The following is a 19,902-nucleotide window of genomic DNA, read 5'->3' on the forward strand; positions in this document are numbered from 1 at the left end:
TAACCACTGTTCTTTGTTCTATGGCTTATTATTGCCTTTTTTTCTATTGAATGTGCGTCACTCTGGTTACTCCTTCTGAGGGTGGATTATAAATCTAATAAATAATTATAAAATGACTAAAATCTAAAATGAATTATGTACATTGGTGCAAATTATGTATTCCAAGCCATTCTTCCATAATTGTATTTACGTACCTTTTCTAGACATGGAGAATGTTCCTTGGTTCCCTAAAAAGATCTCAGATTTGGACAAATGTGCAAACCGTGTTCTGATGTATGGATCTGACCTGGATGCAGATCACCCGGTAAGTGATTTTTTTTTTTTTTTCAAACTTGGAATTAATTAATTAATGTTAAATCCTTCATAGGACACCTAGCCAAAATTTCTAGGTGATTAAACGTAAGAAATAATAATAACAAACCTTAGAAAAATACATATACATGACAAAAATACATCTAAAGAGTATGAATCAGGGAGGATATTTTTGAAAGTTCACAGTTATTTGGTTATTAACTTCTTTTGCAGCTCTGAAATGGTAGAAAAGTTCCACATTGCCTGCTGTACTGTTTTTTTTTATATAAACAGCAATCTTCCAACCTGATTAAGAATGTGTGTGTTGGTATATCTCTCTGGGCATGTGTAGTTAGGGGAAAACTGGCACCCTAAGGCCTTTTTTACTAAGGTGTGCAAACCGATTAGAGCGCGGTAATCGGGTTGCATGCCGCGGTGCAGGCCCGCTTTAAACCCGTGGGCTCGCACTGCAGGGAAGAGGTTGCCGCCGCAGGAGAGTCAGGGCCTGGAAAAAAAAAAACCCAGGGGGAAAAAATAAAGGACACAAAACCCATGTGCAGACCATCTGCAGCGAAAGCAGATGGTCTGCGCAGGAATCGCACACCAGTGATCTGGGCAGGCAGATGAGGGCATACCTCCGATCGCCCCCATCTGCATATTTAAGTTTGCAGAATTCGTCGGACTTTCCCGGATCGGGCCTGAATCGGGCAGATTGGTGAATCTAGCCCATGGTCAGTCTATCTGGGCTCATTTAACCTGGTTTATTTGAGCTCTGAAATGTTTGCAGGATTCACCATCGGAAGCTCAATTAGATAACTCAATCGTACAAGTTGGAAAGAGAGCTTATTGATGTGTTGATATATTCCAACAGGGTTTCAAAGACAACGTTTATCGGAAGAGACGAAAGTATTTTGCAGATTTAGCCTTGAGCTACAAATAGTAAGTTGGCACTTTTTCCCTACGGATACATGCTCATTTCTATGCAATTGAACGCCTCATTTTCACAAGCTGCCTCACCCTGTCCTGTTCCTTATTTAACATTTTGGAATATGTTCTGTTTAACCCAGTGTAGTTGTGCTGTTTCTTCAGAGACCCAATTGTAAAATCTTGCCCCCTCTTTTACAAAGGTGCGCTTTGCTTTTTAACGTGTGATAAATATTATGCGCTAAACGCTAATGCGTGCATGTTATCTACACACCCACCTTTGTAAAAGAGGGTCATAGTTATTCCAATAAAAAGTCCTCACCTACAAGCAGTTGTGTAGTAAGGGGGGGGTGGGGCGGGGAGGGCTGTTCGCCTTGGGCACCGTCTTGGTGAGGGCGCAGGCACCCGTCCTCCTCTCCGCCCTACTTGCTCCTTCCCTGCCCCCCCACTGTCGCACCTGCATGCTGCTTCCCTGCCCCCATATCTCTGTAACATTCTTGGGGCAAACAGCAACCCCCAACCTGCTGTCACGCCAGCGTTGGTCCTTCCTCTGACGTCACTTCCTGGACCAGCGCCTTACCCATTTGTGATCCTATGAAGATGGGATGAGTTTCTGGGGAGTTTCTAGGTATTATGGTATGAGTTACAGTATTTATATTTAAGAACTGCGTTTATTTTTCCGGGCTGGATGTTGGTTTTTAGTGCAACTGGTACGCCATTGACAGGTAGCACACACTGAAATAATTTGGTGTATCCCATTGTAAAACATTGTGCACTGAAAAAATGAAACAGAACAGAAAAAACTGGAACAAAACAAAATGACCCCCCACCCCTCTACTACCAGTGAAACAGAAAGCTAACATTATCTCCCACACACCACCAGGGCAATTTCCCAGTGTGCAGTGGAGGCCCGCCCAATGTGCATAGGTGGCCAAAAAAAGCAAACAGGATGCTAGAAATTATTAGGAAAGGGCTGGTAAATAAGACCAAGAATATTATAATGCCTTTATATTGCTTCAAGCTGGAACCTCATTTTGAGTATTGTGTTCAGTTCTAGTCGCTTTATTAAAGGCGGCTGCATACCTTTACTGTCTTTTGATAATGACAGTTCAACGACAACACATATGCTGCATCAAATAACTGTTTAATTAATAAATCAAAAAGTCAGCTTACAAGATTAGCATCAATAAGATGAATATTCAGCAAATGTGCCAAGTGGGGGAGACGACCAAAGGCTAAGTTTGTAGAAGTCTCGATCCACTCTGGCTTGGATACATTAAGCTTGCTCTTTTATAGAATACTAGTCTTTAAGCCCGTTACATTAACGGGTGCTAGAATAGATGTGTGTGTCTGTCTTTCTTTCTTTCTCTCTCCTTGGCCGCTTTCTGTCTGTCTGTCTTTTTTTCTTTCTGTCTCTCTCTCTCCTTGGTCGCTGTCTGTCTGTCTTTCTTTCTTTCTTTCTTTCTGTCTCTCTCTTTCCTTGGCTGTCCACCACCACCCCTTGCCTGCTCCCCCGTGTCCAGCAGCACCCCTTCCCTGCTCCCCCTGTCCAGCAGCAGCCCTTCTCCCTTCCTTTTAACTCCCCCCTGTCCAGCAGCACCTCTTCCCTGCTCCCCCTGTCCAGCAGTAGGCTTTCTCCCTTCCTTTTAACTCCCCCCTGTCCAGCAGTACCTCTTCCCTGCTCCCCCAGTCCAGCAGTAGGTCTTTTCCCTTCCTTTTAGCTCCCCCCTGTCTAGCAGTACCTCTTCCCTGCTCCCCCTGTCCAGCAGCAGCCCTTATCCCTTCCTTTTACCTCCCCCGTCCAGCAGCACCTCTTCCCTGCTCCCCCTGTCCAGCAGTAGGCTTTCTCCCTTCCTTTTAACTCCCCCCTGTCCAGCAGCACCTCTTCCCTGCTCCTCCTGTCCAGCAGCACCCCTTCTCTCTTCATTTTACCTCCCCCCTGTCCAGCAGCACCTCTTACCTTATTCCCCTGTCCAGCAGTAGGCCTTCTCCTTTCCCTGCTCCCCCTGTCCAGCATCTGCTAGCCCAGGCAGCCTCGGGGCTTTTGCTAGGCCAGCCCACCTCGTATTATTGAAGTAGGCCGGCCTAGCAAATGCCCCGCGGCTGCTGCTTTTGCTGGTCCGGGGGTGAGAAAAGGTGTCCCGGCAGCGGCAGCGCAGGAGTCAAACTGCCACCGCCACTCAAGCTGCCCTACACACTGCAAGCCACCCCTTGTGCCTCCAATCGAATTCAGCATGGAGGCACACATCACAGCGGCGGAGATCACAACCTCCTAAGTGCGCATCTGCGCTTAGGGTTTTATTATAGAGGATTACATGGTTACTTTGATTGGTCTTTACTTTGTCATGCTGATTGGTTGCTACATTTTCAAATTACTGATTGGATGCCCTGTCAGGTAACTTTGGGTCATTCCAAGACTTAAGGTGGTGTCGAAAATGACTTCCCTATCTCCCATGACAGGGTGTTTTTGGTGCTTTTTCCTAGACCATCTGAGCATGGGCCCCTCTCCTCTCAGTAGCCATTCTTGCTTCTGTTTCTTGTATATTGTGGTTATCAGTTCCTTCGGCTTGTTGTGTTCTTAGGTCATATGCGTTATTTCCAGCTTCCGCCCTGTAACTATCAGTACAGGGCAGGTCATGTTGACCTGACCAGTGTTTCTTCTTGAAATTTTCCACAGCAGCTGTCTTCATGCTGTTTCTAGTTTATGTAGTTTTTTTGTGGGTCAGAGATGAAGATTTTAGAATCCATTTTGTTCTTGGCCTGTTTTTCCAGTTAGGCCTAGTTTCTTAGTCCTGTATGTCAGGGGTCTCTCAGTATCTCAAAAAAGGTATAGTGGAATTAGAAAAGGTTCAAAGAAGAGTGACCAGAAAGATAAAGGTGATGGAACTCTTCTCATATGAGGAAAAGTTAAAGAGGTTAAGGCTCTTCTGCTTGGAAATGTGACGGCTGCTGGGGGATATGATTGAGTTCTACAAAATCCTGAGTGGTGTAGAATACAAAGACCAGGGGCCATTCAATGAAATTACATGGAAATACTTATAAAACAAATAGGAGGAAATATATTTTTTTCACTCAAGCTCAAGCTCAAGCTCTGGAACTTGTTGTCAGAGGATGTTGTAACAGCAGTTAGTATACCTGGGTTTAAAAAAAGGTTTTTGACAGAATTCTCCCCATTGGCTCTTATTTGAGCATTTGTATTGAGAAAAATGATTTGACATTTCTACTATAACAGGTCATCTGATAATTACAGCAAGAGCTGTTTATACTTTTAAATATGTATATAATCTTATTGGTCAATATGTCCATATTCTTCTCTCCAAACCATATACCATAATCGTACACCTACATGAACATAAACCAAGATATCTTTGTCATGAACCCTAATGAAATAATGTAAATCCTGGATATGGCCAAGCTCTTCTAAATTATAAATCGCATTGAACTCCTTCTGAGGCATATTAGTGATCCATAAATACTAATGTACTGTAATGTAATATATCTTGTCTTCTTGCATAGTGGTGATGCCATCCCTTGGGTTGAATTCACAGAGGAGGAGATTAAAACCTGGGGGACTGTGTTCCGAGAACTCAACAAGCTCTATCCAACCCATGCTTGCAGAGAGTACCTGAAAAACTTACCTCTACTTTCCAAATACTGTGGCTTCCGGGAAGATAATATTCCACAACTGGAAGACGTGTCGCGCTTCTTGAAAGGTACAATCCCAACTGATCTATGATAAACATGTCACTGTGTGAGTAGCGTCTTACGTTTTTGGCAATGAGAAAATGTCAAGATTATGGCTCCAAAATATCTTGATGGAAACAGAAAAAGAAACAAGACTGAGAAACATGCTGCGCTTAGAACAGATGATGGGATTGCGTCCAAGGCCTTCAAAATTGAGAAAGTTATTCAAAAGCCAGGGCTGGTTCAAAGGGTTATGGCGCTTTGACCCTACTTTGATGGCGGTGCTCCCAGTTCCAAAGCTTAAGCTTTCTCCCTTTCTCTCTCAAGCACTTAGTCCGGCATTGCTCCCTCTCCTCTCTCCCTCCCTCCTCTCTCCCCTGTGACCTGTAATCATTACCTTGCTTGCCGGTAGCAATAGCATGCACAGTAAGCTGTTTATGGCCAACTTGAACAAGATTTGCAGAAATTCAAGAGTAGTTTAAAGTGTCTTCTTTTCAAAGAAGCCTTCAACTGAATTTACTAAGTCTATCATGAGACAACATCTTATGATTTTTCTCATTCATGAAACCAGTTCACCATTATTTTTCTCTCTTTCGATCTCTCACAACCACTTTCTACTTTCTCTTACCCTACCCAATGTACTTCCCTTTTATGTACTTTTCTTTAAAAATTGTATTTCTGCCCTCCATTCCTATTGTTTCACAAGTTTAATTACCCCTGTTGGTCTAGTTATAAATATTATGTATCAGTGATTTCTTTAAAATCTCATTTTTATTTCTGTAAAACGCTTTGTAATTTGAAAAGCGTTTCATCAAATAATTTGAATAAACTTGAAACTTGAACTCTGGGTCTTCCCACTGCCGCATCTTGCCAACAGGAAATAAGTGAGAGTAACTTAAGTTTTAGTTACGTGTGCCTGATGATGATTGGAATTAATCATGGGACTGTGAACCTCATGTGAAAAGGGTTGCTACCAAAGTCACTGCATGCCCTGGATTGGTAGCATGGAATATTGCTCCTATGGAATCTTGATGCTCTTTGGGGTTCCAGAATGTTGCTACTATTTGGGCTTCTGCCAGGTACTCGTGACCTGGATTGGCCACTGTTGGAAACAGGAAACTGGGCTAGACGAACCATTGGTCTGACTCAGTATGGCTGTTCTTATGTTCTAAATGTTGCTAGGCTGTAAAAAGGACCTGGCTTTCGGTTTAGCAGTCAATACTGATACTCAGCTTAACTAACCACTTAAATGTCACTGAATATCAGCAGATAGCCACGCACTGGCCACTTAAATCACTTTGAATATTGGCCCTTATCAAGGAATTGCCACTGTGAGGTAAGTGCTCTGATGCTCGCAGGAATTCTATGAGCATAGGAGGATTTACTGCGCTGGCCCACACTAAAAACCTCTAGCGTAGCTTGATAAAAGGGGCCGTATATTAATTAAATTATTTAAACTGTAGAAGTTTCAGGTTTAAGAATAGTGAGAGCAACTTTTTATTAAAAGCTAACGCATGTTGTTTTGTATATAGACCAGAAATGAACCAAAAAGTAACAGGGAGAAAGAAGTTTAAAGCAGGGTCCATGAAAACGTGACATCCATTGAGTCAGAAGACATGTTAACGTGGTAAATGGCAGAGCTGGAAAGTTAGCTGAGTGGTTGCACTCTGCACCAGGCTGATACATGATTTGTGCATTGGTTTTCAGAGCGCTCGGGCTTCACTATCCGTCCAGTTGCTGGCTACCTGTCTCCTAGAGATTTCTTGGCTGGCTTGGCATTCAGGGTTTTCCACTGTACCCAATACGTTAGACACAGCTCTGACCCACTTTACACTCCAGAGCCGTAAGTATTTTTACGTTATGTGTATGTATAGGCAATATGTGGAGATTTCAGTTTCCACTAATATTGTAGTAAGCACCACAGAGCCAAACTACCGGTATTTTAAATATATCAAATTAACTGATGCTATAATAATAATCATTTCTCAAAATACATAGCAACAACAAAAACAAAAAGTAAAAACCAAACATAAAATAAAGAGGAAATGTATTAAAATATATATTTTTTAAACCTGCTACAGTACTGTAATTGAAACCTGATAGGACCATGTTTCGATAAAAAGCTGCAATAGGGGTTGCTGATATCATACATCACAAAGGGATTCTTTTACTAAGCTGAGTTAGGCACTGGCCTCTCCTTTTACAAAACTGTGAAAGCGTTTTTTAGCTGGCCGGCTCTGTGTTTCTCCTGATGCTCATAGGAACTCTATGAGTGTTGGAGCAGTACGGAGCATTCAGCACTCTGGCCAGTGCTAAAAATGGTTTTCGAGGTTTTGTAAAGGGGGGGAGGTTATAAATGGAGTACCTCAGGATGTGCTCAAGAGTCTTGTATTAACTTCAAAATATGTGCACACTAAAAAAATGTTTTTTGAAAATAGGGTATGTCAGGAGCATTCCTGTGTTAGCTCAGGGATACTGCATGAGTCCATAGGGCCCATATTTTATAAACGGTGCCGGGATTTTTAGGCACCTTACCAGAGCCTAAGCTAAGTGAAAAACACCATTTAAGTGATGTTATAAACTGATTTTCAAGGTGCCTACTGGCACTGGAAAAAAACCAATGCCGGAATCATGGTTCAGTAGGCACTTTGCAATGCCTAATGTCACTGCAGGCGTGGTTAGGGTTACCAGATTTTATGGCAGTAAAATCCGGCCCCATGGCCACGCCCCCAGCCCATCAGGTTTCGCCTGAGTCATGCCCCGTTACACCCCAGTCCAGCCCCCTCAATCTGTTCACTTGTTTGCAGCAGTGTCGGGAGGGCATCTGCACATGCGCAGGTGTGATGCGATAAAAAATATCAAATATATCACCCAACTTGTGTGCTTACTCTTATGAAGCATTTTATATAACTGAATGAGGCCCATTTGGTTATATGAATGGGGCCACATTCGGTTATATAAAATACTTCATAAGAGTATGCACACAAGTTGGGTGATATATTTGATATTTTTGGTGTTGAATCCCCAACTATAAAAGTATAGCTATAAATAGTGCCATCTCTAGTGTGAATGCAGGTGTGATGTGATGACATCAAATGCATATGCGCATCCACCTCAGATTCAAAGTACTTCATTAAAGTCAGTGAAATATCTTATTAGGTGGGGACAGATAAACTCCCGCTTCAGTCATTAGCATAAAAACCTCCCCTTTCCAAAATCTTTAAAAAAAATTTTTTTTTAGAATCACTTGTAAGTCTCAAAATGTTAAAACTACATTGTCATCCAACCTGATATTGTTCCTTTTTAATTTTTGTATTTTAAAAAAATTTTAACTGTTCCAATTTAAAACAGAATCAATCACCATCAGTGTGAAGGAAACTTTCTTCTGTTCATTAACACCACAAAAAAAATAACAACATGTAACTTTCTCCAACTTATTAGCAACACACATTTTAGAATAGAAAGTACTTAACTCAATTGGAGGTTAGTTAATTCTTCCACATTTACTGGATTGCGCATAGCCATTTCTTCACAAAACTTACATGGCCAGTGTTTCATGGCACAATTAGCCACTGCATCAGGGCTTTCAATTCAGCAGCATATCCAGGTTTTTATGCTGATGACCTAGCAAGGTGTTTCACTGATTTTAGTGAAGTACCGAATACTGTATACTTAAATATAAGTCCATCCGAATATAAGTGGAGAACCCCCATTTTCTCACCAGAAAGGAAGAAAAATGGTTGACTCGAATATAAGTCGGGTGTTAATATTCAAGTGCCCTGCACTGTCAGACTCTGCGCCCAGCCCCCTTCCCTCCCTCTCCTGTCAGGCACTGCACCCAGCCCCCTTCCTTCCTTCCTTCCCTCCCATCTCTCTCAGGCTTTTTACCCAGCCCCCTTCCTGCCAGGCACTGCACCCAGTCCCCTTCCCTCCCTCCCCTGTCAGGTACTTCACCCAGTCCCCTTCGTTCCCTCCCTCCCTCCGTCACTTGTCAGGCTCTGCACCCAATCCCCTTCCTGTCAGGCACTGCAACCTGCACCCAGCCTACTTCCCCCCCCCCCGGGTCAGGCACTGCACCCATACCCCTTCCCTCTCTCCCCTGTCGGGCTCTGCCCTTGCCCCCCTCCTTGCCTGTCGTACCTTCTCTGCTGATCCCTGGTGGTCCAGAGGTGCAGTGGGCAGGAGTAAGCTTTCCACACTCCTGCCCCACTGCTAACCGGTTTCCGTGAGATTGCAGGAGCGCAGAAAGCTCGCTCCTGCCCACTGTACCTCTGGACCACCAGGGATCGGCAGAGAAGATACAACAGGCAGGGAGGGGGGCAGGGTGAAGAGCCTTGTGGTGGCGGCCTGCAATAATTCTGCTGGCTCAAATATAAACTGGAATCCCAATTTTGGGCCCCAATTTTTTGGCCCCAAAATCCTGGTTTATATTTGAATATATACAGTACTCTGAATCTGAAGCTTTTCCAACCCTCGTTAATAAAGTATAAGTCATTTTTGGTGGATTCAATGTTGGCTTAGGCCCACCATATGTACGTTTTTAAGATAGTTTTGTGTGTTTTCACAATATTAAAGCATGGCCATTAATGCAAAAAAATAGAAAACTGGCCATTTTACCACTAGGGTAAAAATGGCCTTAGTGTGCAAGAAAGACCTGAATGAGGAAGCATGAATGCCACTTTTTGCTGAACCTTAGTAAAAAGACCCCAAAGTGTTTTGTCACTCTTGAGTGGCTGTCTCCAAATACATAATTATATGGATCAAACAATATTATTTTTATTTTCCCAAAAGAAAAAATGTCCTGAAGCTAAAATATATTCTGAAATGAGGTCATTTCCTTTTCAGAGACACGTGCCACGAGCTGCTGGGACACGTACCTCTTTTAGCTGAACCTAGTTTTGCCCAGTTCTCCCAGGAAATTGGTTTGGCCTCACTTGGGGCATCAGATGAAGCTGTTCAAAAACTGGCCACAGTAAGTATTTCTGTGGGTGCAAAAGGATTTCAGTTCATAGCATAGTTGTCTACCAGAAGGCGATTCAATTAGCCGACAACAGTAAGATATTGCTTGACTGTCAAGAATTCTACTGATGTATGTAATACTGATGCTATAATATGTAAATATTTGCAACTTTAGCAAGAAGACAAGGCTATTCTAGCAATAAGCATGGTACAGACCCTAATGTATATGTATTTGATCAGTAGGAAGATGGTGGTAACCTATGAGTAGATGAGTGGAACAGAATTCTCATTCAAGATTGGTTGACCAATCACTGGAATCTCCAGTCAGGAATATGGAATATTGGACCAGTCCAGTACTGCTTTCTAGTATTTAGCCCCCTGGCTAAACTGAAATAGAGCGATGAATCTTGATTGATTACCATGCCTCTAGATCAAGGATGTGGAAAATTATAGTCCATGAGCTAAAACTATCCCGCTGACATTTTTTCCTGCCCCACTTCTCATTGGCCCACTGATTATAATGGCTAGAATGAATGTTACTATGGATGAATACAAGGGGCGTTCAACAATTTATCTACCTGAGTATGACAGAAAGTAGCAAACGTGTTGAAACAAGTCTGTGCATGTTGTGATGTATCTCAAGATTATTCATACATAGTTGCGACTCGGTGCAAGTCTAACATTCCAAGAGACAGGATGTCAGGAGAGTCCTCGTGCAAATAAATTATGAAACTGCTAGATTTGGAACACCTTTAAGTGATAAAATTTCTCACGAAAGAAGGTAAAAGCCAAAGCAAAATTGTAGAGCAAGCAGTTTAATTGGGGTAGAGAGTCCATTGAAGATGGCCTTCACACTGGACGGCCTGTGGAAGCAACTTCCACAGAAATGTGCAAGAAAGTTGAGGATTTAATTATGTCAAACAGGTGAATTAAGGTTTCTCAAATAGCTGAAATGGGCTTTTCGGCAGGTAGGGTTTGGAAAATAATTCATGAAAAGTTAGGCATGTCCGAGCTTAGTGCAAGATGGGCTTCAAGAATGCTGACGCCATGTCAGAAATTCACGAGACTTCAGTGCTGTCAGAAGAACTTTGAGATGCTCCATGAAGACCAAGTGAATTTTTTTCATCATTTGGTGACTGTAGATAAGACTTGGGTCTATCGCAGAGATCCCGAGTCCAAAATAAAGTCAATACAACGGGAGCATAAGTCATCCCCCACCCTAAAAAAAGTTCAAGACAGAAAAATCTGCAGGCAAAGTCATGGCAACTGTCTTCTGGAGAGATGAAGGACTTTTGCTTCTGGAGTTCATGCCACACAGGACAACCATAGAAACATAGAAACATGACGGCAGATAAAGGCCAAATGGCCCATCTAGTCTGCCCATCCGTAGTAACCATTATCTCTTTTTCTCTCCGAGAGATCCCACATGCCTATCTCAGGCCCTTTTGTATTCTCACACAGTCTCTGTCTCCACCACCTCTTCTAGGAGACTGTTCCACGCATCTACCACCCTTTCTGTAAAAAAGTATTTCCTTAGATTACTCTGGAGCCTTTCACCTCTTAACTTCATCCTATGCCCTCTCATTGCAGTTTCCTTTCAAATTAAAGAGACTCGACTCATGCGCATTTACATTATGTAGGTATTTAAATATCTCTATCATAGATCCCCTCTCCCGCCTTTCCTCCAAAGTATACAGATTGAGATTTTTAAATCTGTCCCCATGCACCTTATGACGAAAACCACATACCATTTTAGTAGCCTTCTGGTAGGTGGGTGTGTGAATAGTTAGCTATTCACGCTTACATATGAAGTTAGTGATATAAATTCTGTGATCAGTATAGATCGGTGGCCGCTTTCCTCTTTCAGTCCACCTCAAAAACTATTTTTTTTTTTCCATGAAAGTTTATTGGTATTTCAAAAAACAAACTATTTGGCAATGTAGCACAATGGCATAAAAAGGCAAGTGCATTACATGTGAATGTTGGCACCTTCATAATGTTCCAAGCCCCACTCAACCAATCAGATATCGACTAACATAAGTAATAATAAATGATTGATAATCAATAGAAATTAATGCAATTTAAGCCCTAGAAAAGTGTATACTCAAAAAAATACTCCAAGGACACATTTTATCATGCACAAATTACTCAGTTTGAAAGTAACGAAGTGAGTACTGATTTTTTTAAATTTCTCTTTCTTTTCTCTAGTGTTATTTTTTCACCATCGAGTTTGGTTTGTGTAAGCAAGAGGGAAAGCTGAGAGTATATGGAGCTGGGTTACTTTCTTCTATCAGTGAACTCAAAGTAAGAGATCATATCTCCTCAAATTACAATCCCAAGTTTTCCTTGTTCTGTCTGAAAAAAGTTTAGCCAAATATCCAAGATTTTATTTCATCTATATACAAGATGAGCCATGAAAAAGTAGCCCTCTTCTGGCGATAGTATGACAAGATGGATGGTGGATTGTTTTTATTCAGCTACCCATAGGTTACAACTTGCGTTTTCTTAATTGATTTGGCTTCGTAGATAGCCTTCCACAATCACTATTTTATTTGCTGTTCCAGGGAGAACACCATCTTTCTGGCACCGGTATTAGAGGTGGGCTACTTTTCCATGGCCCATCCTGTATTAATATTGTGCAGTATTAGTCAAATTCTACTGTTATGGGGTCACTGACTCCCGGCTCATTGATCATAAAGAGAGATACAGACACATTTTCTATCATAAAGGCAGTTAAATAAATAAATAAATACTACTACTTATCACTTATATAGTGCTGAAAGGCAACGCAGCACTGTATATTTTGACATTTATAGATGGTCCCTGCTCGGAAGAGCTTACAATCTAATTTGGACAGACAGACATGACATACAGGGTTGGGAATATCTAGCGGTCTTTCACAGTATGCAATGCTTATGTGCTTATGTACTAACCTGCAAATTCTATATAGTCTGCCTAAAGTTAGGTTGCCTATATTAGCACGCCTAGTTGATGTAGGCCCCTAACTCAATTGTTTATTAGACTTAATCAATGCCAATAACTGACAATTAGCACCTCGTAATTGATGTAAATTGCATTTAATTGGATGTTAGGTGCCTAACTTCATAGGCACCTACCACTTTGAGGTAGGCATCTAGTCCAAAGCCCCTATCGCAAAGTAGGCATGGTTAGGGGGCAGATTGTAGGCGTATTTTGCATGTAGGTACCTGTTTTGGACTTATGGAACCAATAGACACCTAATCTAGGCGCACGCATTTAGGCCACGAAAAACTAAATCGGATGGGCCTACAGGTAGGATGCCTATGATTGCTTAGGTGGCCCTAAGTGTGCTTCTATAAAGTGAGCCTAACTTCTATAGAATCACACTTGGCACCACACTAGTTGGCGCCTAATTTTTAGGGTTGGTAGATTTCCGCTGAAGCAGCCGGCTTGACCGGTGAAACAAGATTTCTTGTTGAAACTGATCCTTGAGCAGCGTTCGGAAGCTATATAGCTGTGAGAAGAAGCCTGGATTTACAGGACCTCTAGTGCACCTTTAACCCAGCTGTGAATGTTTCAACTATGCTGCAAGGTTTGGTCATACAGGTTGGAGGTTTTTTTCTATGCCATCAATGACTGATTTCCTGACAGTATTATACTACTTATGTCTATGACTGTCACTTTATTCTGAGGCTTTTTTCTCCACCCGCTGCCGTTGCAGATAGATCGTTATTCACGCTCTCTGTGGTTTTAATCCTTTTCAGCAGTAGAGTTAGCCTAATTTTTAGGTGCCATATATAGAATCAGGCCCTAAATAAATAATACAAGTACAACTAAATTCTCTACATTGACCTGAAAAATTGGCACCAAAAAAGAACGTTAATCGTTGTTCTATAAACGGTGCTCCAAGTTGGATGCTGTTTGTAGAATAGTACATAACTCCAGGATCCAAGCCTAACATAATGAAGGGAATAGACTTAGTAGATAGACAGAGGGAACTCTCTAAAGTTAAAAGGGGATAGATTCCGTAGAAACGTAAGGAAGTTCTTCTTTACCCAGAGAGTGGTGGAACTCTGGAATGCTCTTCCGGAGTCTGTTAAAGGGGAAAACAGCCTCCAGGGATTCAAGACAAGGTTGGACAAGTTCCTGCTGAACCAGAATGAATGCAGGTAGGGCTAGTCTCGGTTAGGGTACTGGTCTTTGACCTGGGGGCTGCCGTGTGAGCAGACTGCTGGGCGCGATGGACCACTGGTCTGACCCAGCAGCAGCTGTTCTTATGTTCTTATTTAGGCATGAGGATCTATCCCAACTGAAACCTGGTATAAATCCTTGCACCTAAGGATCTGTATTCTGTGACACTGCATGCAAATTTGCCCACCACTCACCCTTGCCCTCAAATGGCCCCTCCCCATTTTTGGATCCACATTCAAGAACATACATGCTTATTATTGCCAATTAGGACCTATTATTAGTAACCAATTAGTAATAATTTGCTTGTTAATTAAATTAGGCATATGGCCAAATTTGTGCTCATAATTTTTTGGGCCATATATAGAATCTGGGGGTTAACATGGGAGCACTTAGGCCCTAATTGCTGTAATTGGCGTGGTAATTGACCGCATCATTTGTCGCTGGTGTATGTGAGTCAAGGGGAAAGGGGAGTTTACTTCCTCAGAGGACTATAAGAATCGAAGTCTTCAGGGGCTGTTTTGTTAATTGTGTTAATGAGTGGCATGAGAGGGCTGGTTTTGAGTGGCGGTGGATGGTGGGATTACTGGGGTTAGTTGGAGATAGAGCTGTTTTCCCTGTTGTTCTTTACAGTTTGATGTGTCTTTTGTAATATTGGAAAATGTCAAGAAAAATTGTTTAAACTAAAACCAATTAAAAACTCATTAAACAAAGTAGGTGCCGGAATCGTGCCTACAGCATGGTGGCTAGCAGCGCCTAAGGTCATAGTAGGCGTGGTTAGGGGGAAGAGATGATCTTAGGTGCTGCTAGGCCCGATTCTCAAAAAAAAACCAAAAAACCAGGTGCTGGTAAAGATGATCTTTAAAACCCTGGCCTACATTACTTACGCCTAAGTTTTTTCTTAGGTGCTGCTAGTTGCAATTCTGTTAACGGGCATCTAAGTGTGATTGACCCAAGCCAGCTCCGATTTAGGCACTGTTAACAGAATTCGGGCCTTAGTGCCACCTAAATAGGAGAGGGTAAATGCGGTATGGAAATAAAAAGCAAAAAAAGCCTTAAAAATGTGCCACAATGTCATATGCAATCTTATATCCTGCTGAATTCTTATTAGAGTTCTAGGTGGGTTACAGGCAACATATTGTTACATAGAATTTTGTATAGACAGGGGGGCCCTAAAATGAGGCCAACTGAGACCTCAGGCTCTTCTGGGTTGCGGCGTACTACCGCCCGTCAGCCTTCCTGCTCATGTTACCTCTGCCGCAATCCTTCCCCGACATCTCTCCTTACATTCCCTCCCCATCAGCAGGGATCTCTTCCTTCCTCAACTCCCCCTCCCCAATTCTACCTTTAATTGTTCCAAAGATTCACACATGCTACCCATCTGAAGCCAGCCCAACGTCTTCTCTCTACTGTGGCCCACCCCAGAGGAAACAGGAAGTTATGGCAAAGAGGGTGAGCTGCAGTGGAGAGAAGATGTCAGGCCGGCCTCAGACAGGCAGCTTGTGTGAATTACCAACTTTTGGAACAATTAAAGGTAGGATCGGGGAGGGACTCTTTCATCATTTTGGGAGGGGGAGGGGGCGGTGCCCTCTTATCATTCACCTGAGGCAGCAGATTGCCTTGGGCCATTCCTGTGTATAGAGGAATATGTTACAAAAAATTATACATGCTACATATAGTTATCAAATTATACATACACTCTGAGGTAATTGACATGCGATCGACGGCTGTTTTATAGGCAGCCACCAATAACGGCACCATTTCCAGAATCTGGGCCTAAGTGCTTTATATGTCATTTCACTGAGCTTCCTCATAACTCTGTTGCTTTTTGTATATAGCATGCAATCTCCGGCAGTGCAAAAGTAAAGCCCTTCGATCCCAAGATCACCTGCAAGCAAGAATGCCTCATAACAACTTTCCAGGATGTTTACTTTGTTTCTGAAAGCTTCGAAGAGGCCAAGGAGAAGATGAGGTGCGTGAAAACCCTGTTTCACTTAGAAAGTAGAAATCAGAATCGAGACATCCAGGTCAGGCCATGCACAGTTCTGATGGTATTTTAGGAAAAGATCTGTCGACACAGAGTCTTTTCTAAAATACCTGAAGGGGCATATGCGTATTTGCCAGCATGTACAGCAGGAGCAACCATTTTACAAATATACAGTACATGTTTGAAAAAATAAATGGCACAGACCTGGTACGTACACAAGAACAGGGGGAACAAATCCACAAAATACAACAAACCAAAGTGGAAATGTCCAATCAGAATGGTGCACAAAAAAGTGTCTTTCAACTCATCTGATTAATCCAATATCTTTATTCATCCAAAGTAACTCAATGACTCGACATGTACATATTTCGGCCTCCCGGCCTGCATCAGGAGTCTTGGGAGTCTTTGGGTATACAAAGGGGTATGAAAACTTATGCCGGCCACTCAAAACGCTGCTTCTGCCAAATCTCCGTCACGCCGCAGCATAAGTTTTCATACCCCTTTGTATACCCAAAGACTCCCAAGACTCCTGATGCAGGCCAGGAGGCCGAAATATGTACATGTCGAGTCATTGAGTTACTTTAGATGAATAAAGATATTGGATTAATCAGATGAGTTGAAATACACTTTTTTGTGCACCATTCTGATTGGACATTTCCACTTTGGTTTGTTCTTTTCTACAGACCTGGTAAGTTCCATTTAGAGCTGCTGGCACTAAACGCTACCTGGTCATGTCTTCTCCAAAATAACATGAAGAAAATCCAGGAAAAAAGAGGTATGAAACATAGAAACATGATGGCAATTCTTATGTTCCTTTGTTGCCAAATCTGTGGATATCCTGAAACTGGGTTGAAAACCATTGTCTTAAAAATATCTGAGCTCTAAGAAGGGTATGGGCCACTTACCTTGCAAAGTATGTTGTAAGAATTTAGGCATTGCAATATTTACGATCCATTAGATTTCTGTTTTATTTTTTTCCATAGGGAGTTTGCAAAAACAATTAAGCGTCCCTTTGGCCTGAAGTATAATCCATACACACAGAGCGTGCAAATCTTAAAGGATACAAAGAGTATCACTTCTGTGGTGAGCGAGCTGCGCCATGAACTGGACATTGTCAGTGATGCCCTCAGTAAAATGAACAAGCAGCTAGGGGTCTGATATCATCAACATGTTCACTGTCCTTCTAGAGACAATGTGCCATATATAAGTGTCAAAACTTAAACATTTATCTAAGAAAGGAGACTGGTGACATTTATTTACTAAGATGCATTGGTCCTTACAAACTGCTTCATGGTGCATGCTTGGGAAGGACCTTAATTTGTTATTGATTTCAAGTGGCACGTTTAAAACTCTTCATTGTACTTGAACAAAAACCCAATAGTTTTGAATAGCCAAATCAAATGGTCCAGATCACAGAGAATTTTACATTCCAATGTTCTTTTGCCACTCAGTAGAAGTGGGGAGAAATGGGGTTCTTTATAATAAAGCTGTTAATTTGAGTTTTGGTGAGAAAAAGCTTAGTAACTGCAACCTATTTTTTCAAATGCTTCCATTTTCATCTCTATAAAAGAGAGCTATTGTTGCATATGACCTAGGGAGGCCTCCATGTTTGATCAGAAAGGTCAGTTCTAACATGAATAAGTCCTAGTTCTTCTAACATGTTATACAGGGCTGGTCTTGGTAACTGATCAATTCACTTAGCCCCCTCTATTCATCCCTCCCTGGCCCCTGCCTTACCTAGCCACACCCAGACTCACCTCCTGCTGCAAAAAATTTTTAAAATTTGTATAAATTTTTTCTTTGTGAAATTTCAGATAATGTCAAACTAACCAAAACTTGAACAGAAAAACTGATTCAAATAAGTCACCCCCCACCCCTATCAGCCATCCAGCTATGCCACTGAAAATACAATATAAAAACATATGTGATGTACATATCCAAAAGTTAACAAATTCCAGTTAATAAATTAAAAATAAAACACTTTTTGTCTACCTTTGTTGTCTGGACATTTTGTTTTTCCATCATCTTGGTCCTAGTTTCTCTTTTCTGCTTTCTTGTCTGTCTTCTACTAATTCTTTCTAGTGTCTGCTGTCTATTTTCTTTTCTCATCTTTTCTCTCTTGTTCTATTCCCTCACTACACCTATCCCTAAAATATTAATTTTTCTTTCAGCTCTTCCTTTCTATTTTTTCTGCTTCTGTCCACCCAAATTTCACCCTCTTTCACACCCTTCTTTTTAATTTTCAGGTGCCTAACAATTTTCCTTCTCTTCTCAGTCCCTATCTCTCCAGTTTCTAGTCCAGTCCTTTCCAATCATGCCCCATTACCACATTTCTACTTCTCTACTTGCTATTCTCTTCTCACTCATCTTCTTGCCACTATCCTTTTGAACTCTCCCACTGGTTCCACCATTTCCAGAATTCCCTCTCCCTTACTCATAGTTCACTCCATTCTCATTGCCTGACATCTCCCTGTCCCTTTCTTTCTACCCCCTAGCATTTTCCTTTCTCATCTTTCTTTCCTCAAGTCCCCCATGGGTCCATCTCTCTCTCTCTCTCCACCTCCACGGTCTAACATTGCTCTCTTTTCTGTTCTTCTTCTTCCCCCATTGATGCTGAACAATGGGATGGAAAGAAGAAAGAGATGCTGCTTCTCTCCTTTTCAATGCCTAGGCCAAACATGTCTTCTTCTCTCCTTCCCTCCCCTCCACAGGTCCAGCATCTCCCTTTTACTTCCAGACTGCCTTCCCATCCAGTTTCTCTCTCTCCTCCCTACCATCCCCAGGTCCATCATCTTTCCATGTCTCTTCTCAACTGCCCTCACAACTCATATATCTTCCTTCCTCCATAGCTCCCCTGGATTTACCAACTCTTCCCAACATCCTTCCCATCTAGTATCTCTCTCCCCCTCCTTCCACAACACTCCCCATTCTTCTTCTCTCTTCCCTCCCTCCTTCTCATTGTCCACCATTTCTCTCTCCCTCTCCTTGTTCCAGGCCCATTTCTGCTCCTGATCTGCCATTTCCCCCTTTCTTTAGACCCCTCCTCAGCTTACTATAAAAAACAGCTACTCCAGTGGGACCTGTAGCCCAGCATGTCATCTCCTTATCTCTGTCCCATCTGAGCCACCCTCCCTTTCCCATTCTATTTAGGGGATCGCCAGTGGCAGCAACTATGATATGTTGCTGGTAGCCTTCCCAACCTTGTCCCTCCACCATAGTCTGCCTCTCTCTGATGTAACTTCCTGCTTCTTGGACAGACTATGGCAGAGGGACAGTGTCGAGAAGGTCACTGGAAGCGTATGAGAGTCACTGCCACTGGCACCCCTCTGTGCAGGTGAGGGAAGCTTGGATGGGGTGGAGAGAAGGTATGATGTGCTGGGCTTTGGGGCCCGGGCCCTTTGCAGCTGCATATATCTTACCTCTAAAATTGGCCCTGATTGTTATCTATAATTATAAAACGCTACGCGTGCATGCGCACTCTCGCCACGTGTTACCTGATCCCTGATCTGTCAGGATGTAGCGGCAAGAGTGCGCATGCACTAGATGGCACGGAGTGAGGGACCAGGACTTAGGGGAAGGAGAGCAGGCCCGGGATTTGGCCGGCCCCGGCCAGGCAAGACCCCCTTCCCAAAGAAATGACTAAAATCTGTTTTGCCTGTGGAATTAACTCTTGACACAAATCAGACGATCTGTCCCATTTATTTGCTTTCCTGCTGACTAAATTTTTTTTTTTTTAAATGATCATCTAGTCCAGGGGTGTCAAAGTCCCTCCTCAAGGGCCGCAATCTAGTCGGGTTTTCAGGATTTCCCCAATGAATATGCATGAGATCTATTTGCATGCACTGCTTTCATTGTATGCTAATAGATCTTATGCATATTCATTGGGGAAA

General features: G+C 42.4%; 1 protein-coding gene across 1 annotated transcript in view; it reads left to right on the top strand.

Moving 5' to 3' along the window:
* TPH1 (tryptophan hydroxylase 1) overlaps nucleotides 1-17,796 on the top strand; it is a 32,483-nt gene extending 14,687 nt beyond the window's left edge. Inside the window, exons 4-11 of the mRNA XM_033928669.1 lie at nucleotides 204-304; nucleotides 1,163-1,230; nucleotides 4,732-4,928; nucleotides 6,607-6,742; nucleotides 9,745-9,871; nucleotides 12,067-12,162; nucleotides 15,864-15,997; nucleotides 16,996-17,796. Coding sequence (XP_033784560.1) covers nucleotides 204-304; nucleotides 1,163-1,230; nucleotides 4,732-4,928; nucleotides 6,607-6,742; nucleotides 9,745-9,871; nucleotides 12,067-12,162; nucleotides 15,864-15,997; nucleotides 16,996-17,170 — 1,034 coding nt within the window. The 3' untranslated portion in view covers nucleotides 17,171-17,796. The remainder of the gene's footprint in view (nucleotides 1-203; nucleotides 305-1,162; nucleotides 1,231-4,731; nucleotides 4,929-6,606; nucleotides 6,743-9,744; nucleotides 9,872-12,066; nucleotides 12,163-15,863; nucleotides 15,998-16,995) is intronic.
* The last annotated feature ends 2,106 nt before the right edge of the window (nucleotides 17,797-19,902 follow it).

Source organism: Geotrypetes seraphini, chromosome 19, assembly GCF_902459505.1.
Source record: "Geotrypetes seraphini chromosome 19, aGeoSer1.1, whole genome shotgun sequence".
NCBI lineage: Eukaryota > Metazoa > Chordata > Amphibia > Gymnophiona > Dermophiidae > Geotrypetes > Geotrypetes seraphini.